Source organism: Ambystoma mexicanum, chromosome 3q, assembly GCF_040938575.1.
Source record: "Ambystoma mexicanum isolate Mex_15411 chromosome 3q, UKY_AmexF1_1, whole genome shotgun sequence".
Classification (NCBI taxonomy): domain Eukaryota; kingdom Metazoa; phylum Chordata; class Amphibia; order Caudata; family Ambystomatidae; genus Ambystoma; species Ambystoma mexicanum.
Window position 1 is genome coordinate 218720735 of NC_090926.1, and position 13961 is coordinate 218734695.

At 47.1% G+C, this 13961-nt stretch overlaps 1 protein-coding gene across 3 annotated transcripts in view; it reads right to left on the reverse strand.

The window, feature by feature from the left end:
• Positions 1 to 208: 208 nt before the first annotated feature.
• ARHGAP9 (Rho GTPase activating protein 9) overlaps positions 209 to 13961 on the reverse strand; it is a 1031694-nt gene continuing 1017941 nt past the window's right edge. For all 3 annotated transcript variants that reach the window (XM_069653585.1, XM_069653586.1, XM_069653587.1), the window contains one exon: positions 209 to 4602. In XM_069653585.1, coding sequence (XP_069509686.1) covers positions 4413 to 4602 — 190 coding nt within the window. In that variant the 3' untranslated portion in view covers positions 209 to 4412. The remainder of the gene's footprint in view (positions 4603 to 13961) is intronic.

Genomic DNA, 13961 nt, shown 5'->3' on the forward strand with positions numbered 1-13961 from the left:
AAAAGGGGAGTAACGTTTTCCGGCGCCTGACTTCACGGAAAGTGGGGGCCATAATGCCCCGGTGATTCCATGAAGTCAGGTGGCGGAAAAAACGACAACTCTGGCGGCACCCTGCCGGTTTTACCGCCAGAGTTTAATGAGGCCCAGTGGGATGGGGGGGAGAGTTTGGGCAGAAGGTTCTAAAAGCAGTAAATGCCAGATACAAATATTCCACAAAATGTTTTTATTTCAAGTCTTCAGCATGCTCATGATATACTCCAGTGTTTGAGGACTAAAGAAAGGTAACACAGGGCGATGCGCACAACAGCATATGTGTAGCACAAGCGTGGATATTATTTATTTACAGTACTTCACCACTGTGCTAGTGCCCACAAACGGTTAGGGGCAGAACTCTATGTTCACATGGATTTTGGCGCATGTGTGTGTGGTTGTGTCTTTGACGTGTTATGCTCTAGTTCAGGGTTCTCAAGTCCGATCTCGAGATGCCCAATGACACCAGGTTTTCAGCGTAACCACTGACTATGTAAATAAGTGCCATTCAGATTCACTGGGCCTCATTACGAGGCTGGCGGAATGGGTTTAACGGCACCAGTAATGGTGCCGGTGCCGTTAAACCCACTCCGTCCTATTACGAGGTTCCCTCGCGGGACCCGGAAAGGACGTCTGGTAAAACCAGACGTCTTTTCGGGGTCCCGCAAGGGGACCAGGGAGCTAACAAAGCTCCCTCCCCATTCCCATTGAGCCCTATTAGGCTCAAATGGGAACGGGGATCAATTTTTACCAGGCACATGGAATGGGCGATTGCCAGGTCTGCCAAGGTCGGCAAGACCCAGTAATTGCCCATTCCATGGGCCCGGTAAAAAATCATTACCGGCCGCAGACGTGCCCTTAATAAGGGCACGGCTACTGCCAGCCTCGTAATGAGGCCCACTGTATTCAAATGTATTTTGTGTGTCTATTCTGAAAACATGGAGTTCTCTTGCCTCGTAAGGAATGGACTTGCTGAGACATGGGGCCTCATTATGAGTATGCCGGTCCGGTAACAACGGTGCCAGTAACAGACAGGCACCGTTGTTACCGGACCGACACACTCTGAGTTCTGCAGGCGGGTGCGGTCCTGATCCTGAACGGCACCCGCCCACAGTCTTTGACGGAAGCACCGGCACCATTATTAACGGTGCCGGTGCTTCCATCCCTCCCCCGTTCCCATTGAGTTCTATGGGACTCTGCGGGTAATGGGGAGTAACATTTTCCGGCGCCTGGCTTCAGGGACCGCCAGGGCTGTAATGCCCCGGTTATTCCCTAAAGCCAGGCGCCAGAAAAAAACCACGACTCCGGTGGCAGCCTGCCGTTTCTACCGGCACGGCTACCGCCGGAGTCATAATTAGGCCCATGGTCTACTGGTAAGTGGTTGACTGTGGAAACAGGAAACCTGACTACTCGTCCAGCTTCCCCACTTTGCCAAATGGTGCGAGTTGTTCAAACCACTTTAGATCTATGCCCCTCAATCCCATTTTCTGCTAAACTTGGGGAGCACCAAGAAGCAAGCCACGCATGAAGATCAAGCACTTTTATTGGGCGCTCTTCCCATCCACAAGTACTGCATTAATTATAGCCTAAGAATTGAGAAATGTACACTTTGAAAGAAAGAAACACTTGTGGTAATTTTTGGATTGTGTTAGAGAAATTATATTTTAGAGCTAGCTGATTGCTCTGTTTCCATAGTAATAGTTAGTCAAATCCAAAAGATAGCACATCTTTTGTGTGCTTTTTCAGGTCTTAGAAGTCAAAAGCGCATTCCTCACGATGGCGAATACAAAGATCCACTCACCACAGACATACATGCCGAACACAAGGATCCACTCACCATAGATGTGCATGCCGAAAACAAGGATCCACTCACCATAGACGTACATGGTGAAAACAAGGATCCACTCACCACAGACGTACATGCCGAAAACAAGGATCCAGTCACCACAGACGTACATGCCAAACACAAGGATCCACTCACCACAGACGTACACGCCAAACACAAGGATCCACTCACCACAGATTTGCATGTCAAAAACAAGGATCCACTCACCACAGAGGTGCATGCCGGTTTAAACTCAACTAGAAGCAAGTGCCCACTGTTTTGGATGAAACTGCACAAAGAGGCTGTGGCTTGAGCTAAGCCTTGAAACGTCATATTGCTGAGCCCGAAACATGTGTCAGCTTTTGTATTTGATTGACTGGCAGTATGAAAAGAGGACAATAAACAATGAGATAAAATACATTTGATCGAACCCACAAAGTAGCGTAGCTGACACTTTCTTTTAGGATGTTCATTTCTCAATTTGTATTATTGTTTAAGGGGATCAGGCAGCACACCATCCAATCACTCTGTTTCTGCTCAACCCTTCGGGGCATGGGTTAATTGGGGTTTAAACGTGCACTTATTTTCCATTTTCAAACAATATTAGAAGAAAATCTACTTTTTTTTGTTTGTGTTGAATGTATGAAAGGCAAATGCCCAGTCGTCTTATGCCAATTGAATGAAATTTGCATATTTTACCTTGACATGCTAATTTCTGGTCACATCAAATCCCATTGCGTATAGTAAAGCCACTTTTTTTTTCTTTTTTTTTAGGACTTGATCCTAGGTGACATCATGGGAGTCCATTTCCTTTTTTGCCCTCTGGGAGTTTTTGGTCGTTTGTGGCGGGTGGAGTGGAAGCACTGAACAGGGGTACCATTTGCACCTGCAAATCCTGCTCCGTAATTTTCATGCTGGCAGAAAACCATTGATTTGATATGGAATCTGACTGTTTCTACCACCTGCTAAAAACAGGCGGATTCCATAGGAATCCATTGTAAATGCTTCCCGTAAGTATACATTACCGGAGGCATTAACATTAGCACATAAAACGCGCGTTAACCTGGGTCTGCCAGATTTAACACACATTTTCACAGTGAAAACAACCTTAATTACAAGAAGGGCACCAAAGTGCATTTGAATACACACGTTGTCGGTCACCGGTAATTTGCAAATTTCAGGGAATTACCCTGATTTTCCTCTTGACCGCTGTGAGCTAGCAAGGAATCACAACAGTCTGGCATTTGGGGGTTTCACTCACCTGAAACAAGAGGTGCACATGCGCACACACCCTCCAATGATGACATGACCCGACTACAGGTGCCAGAGGGTAAAGTCGGTGGAACTGGAGTTACCTTGAATACTTCTGCTACATCTGATGCCTGCGGGCTGTGGCGCGTTATAAGCACAATAACATAACATAGCATCTGCCCCAAAACATGCACAGCATTGTGGGGCCTAGCAGTTCCTTGCTATGCCTTTTTATTTTTTCAAGGGAGATTGCTGAGGGCAGCAGAGGCACAGTCTTTCCTTCTCCGCCATTATTCTGCTAGAAGCATGCTAGACATACTGGGGTGGAAGGGTGGGGATCGACCGCAGAAACCAAAGGAGTGCTTGAAATGAGTGAGGAGTGTGGAATTAAGGAAAGAAGGGGATTGATGCATTAAAGCAACAGTGAGACACACAGCAGTATCTTTTCGCATTAAGTGCTTGATTGTCCGGAAGTGCTCAACAAAGATGCCAACATGATCAAAGCTCACGGCCTGCAAGTGAAAGCTGAGAGGTCTGGAGCAGTGGCAACTGACAGCAGATAAGAGTCTTCCTTCAGTACTCTTAAAGAAGAAAAAAACACTTCCTGTGGAAGTGTGAAGAAGATGTGCTGTGCTTCTATTTCCTATTTTCTAGTTTGGAGATGTGCCGTTGCTGGGCTACGATAAGGCATGGCACAGGGCCTACTTAAGAAACCATCTGTGCGAGAAATACAGCCACAATCAACTATGATGGCCCATGAGGGCATACAATTTGGTTCAGGTAGCTAGACCAGAGGAGCATAGGCAAAAGGAACAGGGCCACACAGGGACACCCTGTCCCACAATGCATCAAAAGCAAAGGCACTGAGTCCATCTTCAGAAATTCTCGTTTCTTTGTGAGGGCAGTTTTCTCAATGTGTTCCTAAAACATCAAGCACCCGCGGCTTCTTGTGAAGGACCTGAAGGTGTGCAAGTTTCTTAACCCTATGGGTCTCCTCTTTTCAACGCCACTTTCACATCTTGCGGTGGGCAGACGGACTTGTTAGCTCTGAAATGTAGATTTGTATTAAAGGCTTTGGTACAAAATGATCTCCTTCTTGAAAGTGAGTAGGTGGGAGATGTCATTCTACAAAGCGGCAAATCTTGACCTTCAGATGTTTCAAACGTTGGATGGGTCACGCTCCCAACAGGGTACCCACCGTGCTTGATGAGCAGTCAATAGAGTCATTTTCTCTACAATAATTTAAAGCATGGTAAAGGGGAGGGTAGATGTTCAGATAATCCAGTAATCCTTTCAGTCTCTCAAACTATTCCCTGGAAGAGGCCTGGAACAAGCTGTCAAATTCAATGAGAAGCAACTCCACCACTTGGTTCTGGTAGACCATGTTCACAGTGATGTTGGCAAAGACTTCGTTCTCCGGACGCATAAGGGTGGGTCCAAAAACAATGCCAATGTTCTGGGTGGTCATCCGGTTCATTTGGGAGTGCTCCAATATTCTGTATGGGGAGAAAAGAAACAGAACGATTAGTGGGAGATGCATGGGGGTTCGGCAGAGTAAAGAACCTATATAACATGACGGGCTGCTATGCAACGCTGGGCCTGTCGGAAAGCAACATGTGATCATACACACCAATACATTACATCTAAGGCCCAGTACAATATGCTGGCAGAAGGTCTTATGCATAACTGGCTGCAATGTAATGTTTTGTAAGTATCAACCCCTTCTGACCCTCAAAGTCCACAATTTGGGGACACCAGGTTTGATTTTTTTTAAAAAAAAACTGTCCCCACGTTTCACCTTTTCATGAGACAGCTGTCCACATCAGTACAACTTGAATTACAAGAGGGTTCTGCAACCTGTGGCTCTCCAGATGTTGGCATTATGACCCCCTTAATCCCTCGCGATTAACTCTGCTGTCTGGGGCTAATGGGAGCTGTAGTTCAAAACATCTGGTGAATCAAATGTTGCAGACCCCTGACTTATAAGAACATCTTTACTAGTGGCTGAAGACAGATCAAAAACTGAATGGGCAGGATGTTTTACATTGTCTGGGGAAAGTACCATGTTCACCGGGTACTTTTAGGTACTTTCTTTGTGGCTGCCGCCTATCCCATAGTGAGCCTGGTGTCATAAATGTGTCTCTATGCAGGGTTTTGGTGGCTGTTCACCTCCACTCACCCATCAGAGAATCAAACCTTGCTAGAACCACTGCCCCCACCTAAGCATCACCTGGTCTCTCGCCTACCGTTCCTACCTAGGACCAATCATATTCAATACACCAGAAAATGTGACACTTTCCTAATGAGTTTACACAGAGAATGGCATGCTGGCTCTCTTGCCAAGCACAGGTAGACGGTGCATTCTCTGGAATGTCATGCGTATCTATGCCTACACCAGCCACCTTTCACACTCTTAAGTGTGTTTCCTTACTATAGCAAGCATGGCATGCAAGACTTCTCCTAATGCTTGTTTGATAAAGGTATGTTAAATGTTAAAGGTATTTGTACTTTGCACCGTCACCAATCGGAATTGGTCCTTAGGCGCTCAGGCGGATCTGCAAACGAGAAGGCGGTGTGTGTTAGTAGGGTGAAGAGGGAGTAGGATAGTGAGAGATGTGGTGTCCTGTTGGCAGCTTCAGTTCGGTTATCACTGTGCGCTGTGCTTTGGTGCAAGTATTGGGTCGATGTTAGTCCTTACTCCTTATGTGCTGTTGGTGCAACTTATGTGCTGTTGGTTTGTTGTTGCAGTATGGTGAAGTACGTGCGGTTTGCTGTGCGAGAGGTGGTTGTGTGGGTTTTTGTGTGAGTTAAGTATGCAGAAATAAGAGCTTTTTGGTTAGTGGGTTATATGTATCGCAGCTAACATACACAATTTGGCTTAATGCCTAGATTTGAGAGCAGTGGATAGTGGGAGGGAGGTCTAGGCTTCACAATACAGAAGGCTTCAAATATAATATACAGAAATGGAGGCTACGCCTAGATTTGAGAGTCCTGTATAGTGTGAGAGAGGCCTAGGTTTCACAGTGCAATAGGTTTCAAACACAGTAGGCCAGGACGGAGGCTATGCCTAGATTTGAGAGTCCTGTATAGTGGGAGAGGGGCCTAGGCTTCACAATGAAATAGGTTTCAAACACAATAAGCTAGGACAGAGGCTACACCTAGATTTGAGAGTCCTGTATAGTGGGAGAGGGGCCTAGGCTTCACAATGCAATAGGTTTCAAATACAATATACAAATATGGAGGCTACACCTAGATTTGAGAGTCCTGTATAGTCAGTGAGAAGGCTAGATTTCACAATGCAATAGGTTTCAAACACAGTAGACTAGGACGGAGGCTATGCCTAGATTTGAGAGTCCTGTATAGTGTGAGAGAGGCCTAGGTTTCACAATGCAATAGGTTTCAAACACAGTAGACTAGGACGGAGGCTATGCCTAGATTTGAGAGTCCTGTATAGTATGAGAGAGGCCTAGGTTTCACAATGCAATAGGTTTCAAACACAATAGGCTAGGACAGAGGCTACACCTAGATTTGAGAGTCCTGTATAGTGGGTGAGAGGGCTAGGTTTCGACAATACAGAGGTTTCAAATACAATATACAAGGATGGAGGCTACACCTAGATTTGAGAGTCCTGTATAGTTGGAGAGAGGCCTAGGTTTCAAAATGCAATAGGTTCCAAACACAGTAGGCTAGGACGGAGGCTATACCTAGATTTGAGAGTCCTGTATAGTGCTGGTCAATGGAAGAGTAAGGCAACCTCTCTATTGCAAGCCGAATGCCTCCTTTTTTTCGAGCAGGGACGGCCTTATTAATGTTATGTTAGTCAGCATTTATAATGCACCCATCACCAGGTAGTGGTGCTCCAATTCCGTAAACTTTGACTGTATCGCAGAGTACGGACATCGCCCTGCTGCACTGCTGGGCGTAGGAATACTAGCTCATGTTTCCCAAACTGGCACAAGCTCTTCCAACTCTAGGGAACGGGCCTGGTCTACTTTACACGTGCCCAGTCCCAGATACTTAACTCGGGTGTCCCTAAATGGGATATAAAAACATGAATGGCACATGAATAAAAAAGGTGTAGCATATTGATGTACACCCACGACGCACCGCTGCAACTGTGAATCGATTTTTGATAGGGCCATTTAAACCTAGTAGTGGGCAAAAGGCTATGCACAATGAGTTATATGTGGCCAAGGTCATTAAAAGTCACGTGACCCTGTCCCAGCTGTGTGATTCTTTGTGCGCTGGAGCATTTTCAGGGACGTGACGGGCATCATCAAAAGCCACTAGTGTACCTAGACAATCAGTGGCAAGGCAGGTGCCACAAAGAAACCCAGGTGCCAGCAAGGGGTAGCATGAAGATTCTTTTACCGGTTGGGGAAGGGACAGGATATTGGTCAAAAGGACTTTCGCTTGATCAACCACCCCCTGAGCCCAACTGCAGCATGTAAAGTGGGTGACCCCTACCATAAGCAGCTACCACTTATGAGCAGAGCCCTTGCGCCGCCTGAGGCCTGCACTTTCTGTGCAATGCTTTTCATTGGTGCAAGCGCTGGCAAAGCATTAGCAAGCTAGAGGGTGCATCACCTGCAATCACCTGTGAAAAGCAAAATGCCACGGTGCAGACCAGGAATCTGCCCCCTTTGGCTATCCAGATGTTTTGGACTACAGCTCAATACGCAATATTCAGCATAATCAATGGTGAGGCTCCATGGGAATTGTAGTCCAAAACCTCTGGAGAACCAAAGGTTGCAGACCCCTGGTGTAGGCACTAGCATTAGTCACCGTGTCATCAGTCCATTGCAGAACGTGTTAGTGTTGGTCCAAATGTCAGATTCCCCATAGTGGAAAAATATCGGTACACGTGTCATCAAACCTCCTTTGGCAAATGTAAAATGTCCCAAACCGCCATGCAAGAGATGGGATAACATTACTCAGTCTTCCGGACATACCAACATTAAGAAGGGGGTGCATTGTGTGATGGATACATTATATGGATTAGTGCCAGCACGTTCTGTGCATGTTGTCTGGTGTAACAGTTTAATTTGAAGGCAGTTTGCGTTTTTGGGTTACATAGTAACTTATTTTCATAAAATGTGTAGGCCATGTCTATGCCACTCCCCTTACAAATAAGGTTGCCATGCCTTCCTTCATTTTTACCAGAAATAGTTATGCCATTTGAGTTTAGTGTCAGAAACATCATGCACACACAGGTCACAGTGTAGACGTTCACAGGTGGTCCAATCCAAGAAGACCCCAGGTGGCCACTACAGCAGCGGTGGGTTCAATGCGTGGCCTGCTTGCCACAGCACTTAGCCCATCCACTGCGGGCGCCTAGCACGGCAGACGGAAATGAGGAGGCCCAGAGAACGCCTGGACCCTCCAAGCCCCTCCGGTGAACACCGCAGGTGCGACGAGGATGGGTAATTTACTCGGGGGGCCAAGGGAGAGGGGAAACAGTGTGGCCTCGGAGAAGAAAATGTTTCAGCGTCAGCGGAAAGGCAGCCGCAACCTCGCCACTGGCAGCGACCTGTCATGCAACGGTGGCACGTTCCTACGGCGGTGTGGGTGGCTGCGGCGCAGGAAGACGCGAGGCACGGCAGCGCAGAAAGTAACACAAAGGTCAGGCAGGCGCTGTGGGCAGCTGCTGGAAAATGGGCAGGGTTCAGACGGCCCCTGCTCAGGGCTACTTGACTGCTTAGACAGTAAACTCACTGCCGCTGAATCAGCTTTCCTGTGCCAGCTAATCAGAAAGATGTGCTGCAATCTAACGGATTGCCCAGAAAGCCGAGATAACTGCCCCAGATTCCCAGCACCTGGTGGCCAGGCGAAGGGTCAGTGAAAGATGACTCTAGGCGGGGATGCAAAACAAAATCGATAAAAGAGTGGGTTACAGGCCTTACATTCCCAGTGCATAATATATAACATGTAATGTTATGTTAAAGGTATTTGTACCGTGCGCCCTCCCCAACGGAATTGGTACGTTTGTTCCAATACACCAGTGCCCCCCATCTATCTCCAGGGTCGGACTGGGACAAGAAATAGGCCCGGTCATCCAAAATAAAGTGGCCCACCCCTCGCCTGACAACCATCGACCTCTGATGACATCACCGGAAGTGATGTCATTTGACCCCACCCCGAAGTGACATCCCGGGAAGCGATGAAACACGACCTTTCAACCCTTGACAAAACAGGAAGTGGCATCAAATAGCACTGTCCTAAGTACGCTAAATTACTGTGAATCCAAGCAGACGTCCAAGGCCAAATGATAACATGTTATTGTATAGCACTTACGCTTAAGCTCTTTTCTATGGAAAAAATATGCATACAATATCACCCAACCTGTGTTTGTACTCATTTATCGACCTAAGAAGGATGAAAGGCATTTTGAAAAAAAAAGAAAAATTGAAAAAAATACATTTTTTTCAATTTCTTTTCTTCCAAACCGGCCCAGGCATGTCCAGAAACCGGCCCCAACTCCCCAGGGACGATTTCGGCCCGGCCACAGGCCCAATCCAACTCTGTCTATCTCACATAGAGGCTAAATGCAGAGTCCACTTGGGTGCATTCCTGTGGAGTTCAATCATTAAAGGAGGCCATGGACGGACTCCAATACTGTCATGACAATACTGTCCTGGTGTTTTGCCCATTCTGCCATGCAGGGATAAAGAGGGGTTGGAAAGCCAGTGACTCATTCATCCTGTCCGTCCATGTTGGACCAGTATGGCTTTGGCTGTAGAGGCCTGGGTGGAACTGTGCAACCTGAATGGGGGTAAGTAAGTCATTTCTGGTGTTTTAAAAGAGATATCCTGTGCAGGCATATCCTACCATGTGGTGAGTAAAGGTAGTGGATGTATCATTGCGATATGTGCTGGACGTCAGTTTAGACTTTAGTGCTTAGAAGTCCATAAATGCGCCTAAAGTGCTTTAAGCACATTCTTGAACAAGAATAATTAGCCTTGTAGTGGGAAGCAGCATTCTACGCAGAGTAATGATCCTTTCTGAAGTTCTATCACACACACGAGTGATGTACTTTTGAGCAAGCATTTAATTAACCATGCAGCTCATTGAAGGTAGCGCAGCAAGGCGCTAAGCAGTTTCAGTCTGCACCACAAATGAATTACAATTGTGAAAAGGGTGTGTATTTCAAACAGCCCCATCATAGTAAAGAGAAAGGCGTTCTTCAGAATGCCAGCAGAGTAGGCCTCATATTATGTATACTAAGCAGCTAGAATCTAGCTCAATGCCAATTACATAACTTGCTGAAGTATTTTGCCAGTCATGTGACGACCTTGGAAATGGAGCAGTAAGGCAGCCGGAGTGGCGCCATATTCTGGAGGTTTTTTGAGACATGCGCTTGGGAAATATTGTTTATGCATATGCCTGGAGAAAATAGGCTAAAGGGCCGAGAGACCCAGGAGTAAAGCTTGAAGAGTCGGACGGAAGAGACCCAATGCGAATTAGGTAAGAAGGGGATTTCTACACTTGAGATCCTTATGAAAACCCTTTCTTCCCCTAGATCTGAGCTGATGCTGGAAGCAGGGGAGAAGAATGGGTCCGATAAATGCTTCCCTATTATGGATTATGACTCAAGAAGCTATGTTTTAATGCTGACTTTGCTTTGCATTCATTTTAGGTGTGATGACCATTGTGCCTTGTTCCTGTTCTTTCTGCAGTGATCAAAATTAAGATTGGCTAAAAGCAGCTCCTGGGTCTCCAGCATTAACCCGTGACCAGGATCTACCATGGTGGGACGAGGAGCTAGTACATAGCTTTCCTCAAATCTAACTTCCACATCAGATGCAAAAATATCATTTTTTCCCATTATCTATGACCCCTTAAGGCTTTAAATGTCATGTAGATGTGTCCTAATATTTAGTAATAGATTGTCCCAAACGCATAGAGTTAAATGCATGTGTGCTTGTTCGGCATCAGTTGGCCTGGGGAGCCAAAAGTAGCTCCTGGTAGCTCTTGGTGTGATGCGAATCAGGCTCTGCTTGGCTACAAGCAGGGGCTAAATAGCTCTCAGCTCCCCTCAATTTCAAACCATGTTTATGTGTATGTACAATGTGACGCTTTGACTTGTTTTAGATGCTACCTCTCAGTAATAGTGATGACAGCTGGAAGGTGCGTAATAGCAACCAGAATATGCTGGTTCCCTCAAAGCTGTGACTGTGGGAAATGCCAAGCAATTTGTGATACAGTCATTGGCCCTCATTACAAGTTATGCCGGTAGCCATGCCGCAATTTGCGGCATGGCTGCCGGCAAAACCGCATCCGTGTCCTCGGAATGAGGACTTACCGGACCATTCCGAGTCCGGATGGCCCGGTAATTCCTCACTCGAGGACACGGTTCATCCCCATTCCCATTTCAGCCCCCATAGGGCTGAATGGGAATGGGAGAGGGAGTAAACAACGGGCCATTACGAGATGGCCCGTTGTTTGCTCCCTCTTCCCCTCGCGGGACCCGGTATGCACGCCTGGTTTTCCCAGGTGTGCTTAACGTGTCCCGCGAGGGGAACTTGTAATGTGGCGGAACGGGTTGAACGGCGTCGCAGCCTTTTACGGCGCCATTTAACCCGTTCCGCCAGGGTCGTAATGAGGTCCATTGTGTTGAACTGTGCTTCGTCCACTCCGTGGATTTTGTTTTAGTTGGAACTCATGAAAGCTAGTGACAATTCTTGAGGGATATTGTTGTGACAAATTTAAATAAAGTGGGCTTATTTTTATACTAACCGATGTTGGTTTTCTTGCCTGCTATGCACATCAGAGATGTTTAAGAAAATTGCTTATTAAAGAGTGGCATGGTTGGCTACTGTGTTTTCCTGCCTCTTCTCCTCTGTGCATTAGATCCCATACAATTGTGGACTGAAAATAGCTGCATGCATAAGTACATTGCAGGTTTGGGATTGTTCATTGAGAGTAAATGCTACATGCTATGCCAGAGAAAAGCCCTGGTGACCATTCATTTAATTTTTGCGCGAAAACAAAATCAACCCTGTCCATATGAATAGACGGAGAAACCCTGTTCTCTCATGGTTGAGGGGATTTTTGCTTCTTCTAGATCGCAACAGAGAGCATCCTATCTCCGCTGTGGGAGCAGGTAATATCTGTTGATATTGGGTACACTGGACAGCACGATGCTCCACCTTGCTTAGAGGGTCTTAAACACATTTGCGACAAGCTAAGTGCAGTTGTGGCAGCAGACATCTGGACTTTCTGTTATTTTGTACTCCCAGCATGAGTCTCCGTGTTGAAGCACCTGACGAAAGGACTACCTGGAGTCTTTCTTCTATGTTTGTGTCCACTGCACCAGCAGGGCAAGGAAAAAGAGACCCATATATACCACCGCTCAGTGTGAAGAGTGCGCAAAACTCACAGCTGCGTGCAGTTGTGGCAGTCTGAGCAGGAGAGTGGAGCATGGGGCAAGTGTCCTAAAGACCATGGCATTATATGCATTAAGATGAACAGACCGAAGTGTAACACTCTCGAAGACGGTACTGGAAAGCAGGAGAGACAAGTTGCCCTATGCCCATAGCGCCCCGCATGGGTCATAGTTAATCAGTGTCAACTTTAAATAAGGGGATTGGTTTGCAAGAATTACATGTTTTCCCAAAAGCTGCAGTTAGCCCTAACGGGTCTTGTAACAAGAGCCACTCTACCCAGGTGTCGAGAGATTTAGGCTCAGTCTGCTTTGCCACAGAAGGGCCTTCAGTAACAGTGGCGAATAATCGAAGGATCCGATTTCAACCATGCCCCTGACTCCACATACATCTGAATCCATGTCTAACACTGAGATTGTATTGTCAGCTGGACGTAGTAGTTCAATGAATCCACCTGATAACACTGGGCAAGATGCTATATCAAACATACAGAAGTCTCTACATATAACCAATTCACAGAGTAGCACACCACATTTATTTACAAACTCAATTTTGATACAAGATCCGGGTGGGAGTTTTAAACACGTGCCAAAATGAACCCAGGGAAAACATAAGGGAAACAAATTGCTAAACTTCCCCGGAGCTACCAGCAGGGTCATCAATTTTACCCCTAAATTTCGTGCTGAATTCTCTGGTGCAGGTTTACGAGAATATCAGCCATAACATGGGAGATGCTAAGGACTTGCTAAGAACAATAAACTCCAAAGTTTGCTTAATGGAGGGTATATTACGGCTATAAATTGGAATATTGAAGACAGCAGGCCTCATTATAGGTATGCCAGTCCGGCAACAATGGTGCCGGTAAGGTACCGGCACCATTGTTACCGGACCAGCACGATCTGAGATCTGCGGGCAGGTGCCGTCCCACCCGCCAGGTCTGACCTGGCGGGCAGAACGGCACCCGCCCGCAGACTTTGACGGAAGCGCCGGCACTGTTGCACACGTTGACGGTGCGCCGGCACTGTTGCACACGTTGACGGTGCTTCCGTCCTCCCCATTCCCATTGAGCACAATGGGACTCGAATGGGAATGGGGAGTTACTTTTTCCGGTAAGGTACCGGCACCATTGTTACCGGACCAGCACGATCCGAGATCTGCGGGCAGGTGCCGTCCCACCCGCCAGGTCTGACCTGGCGGGCAGAACGACACCCGCCCACAGACTTTGACGGAAGCGCCGGCACTGTTGCACACGTTGACGGTGCGCCGGCACTGTTGCACACGTTGACGGTGCTTCCGTCCTCCCCATTCCCATTGAGCACTATGGGACTCGAATGGGAAGGGGGAGTTACTTTTTCCGGCGCCTGGCTTCCGGAACCGCCGGGGCTGTAATGCCACGGTAATTCCCAAACACGACTACGGCAGCAACCGTGCCATTTTTACTGGCACGGCTACCGCTGGGGTCGTAATGAGGC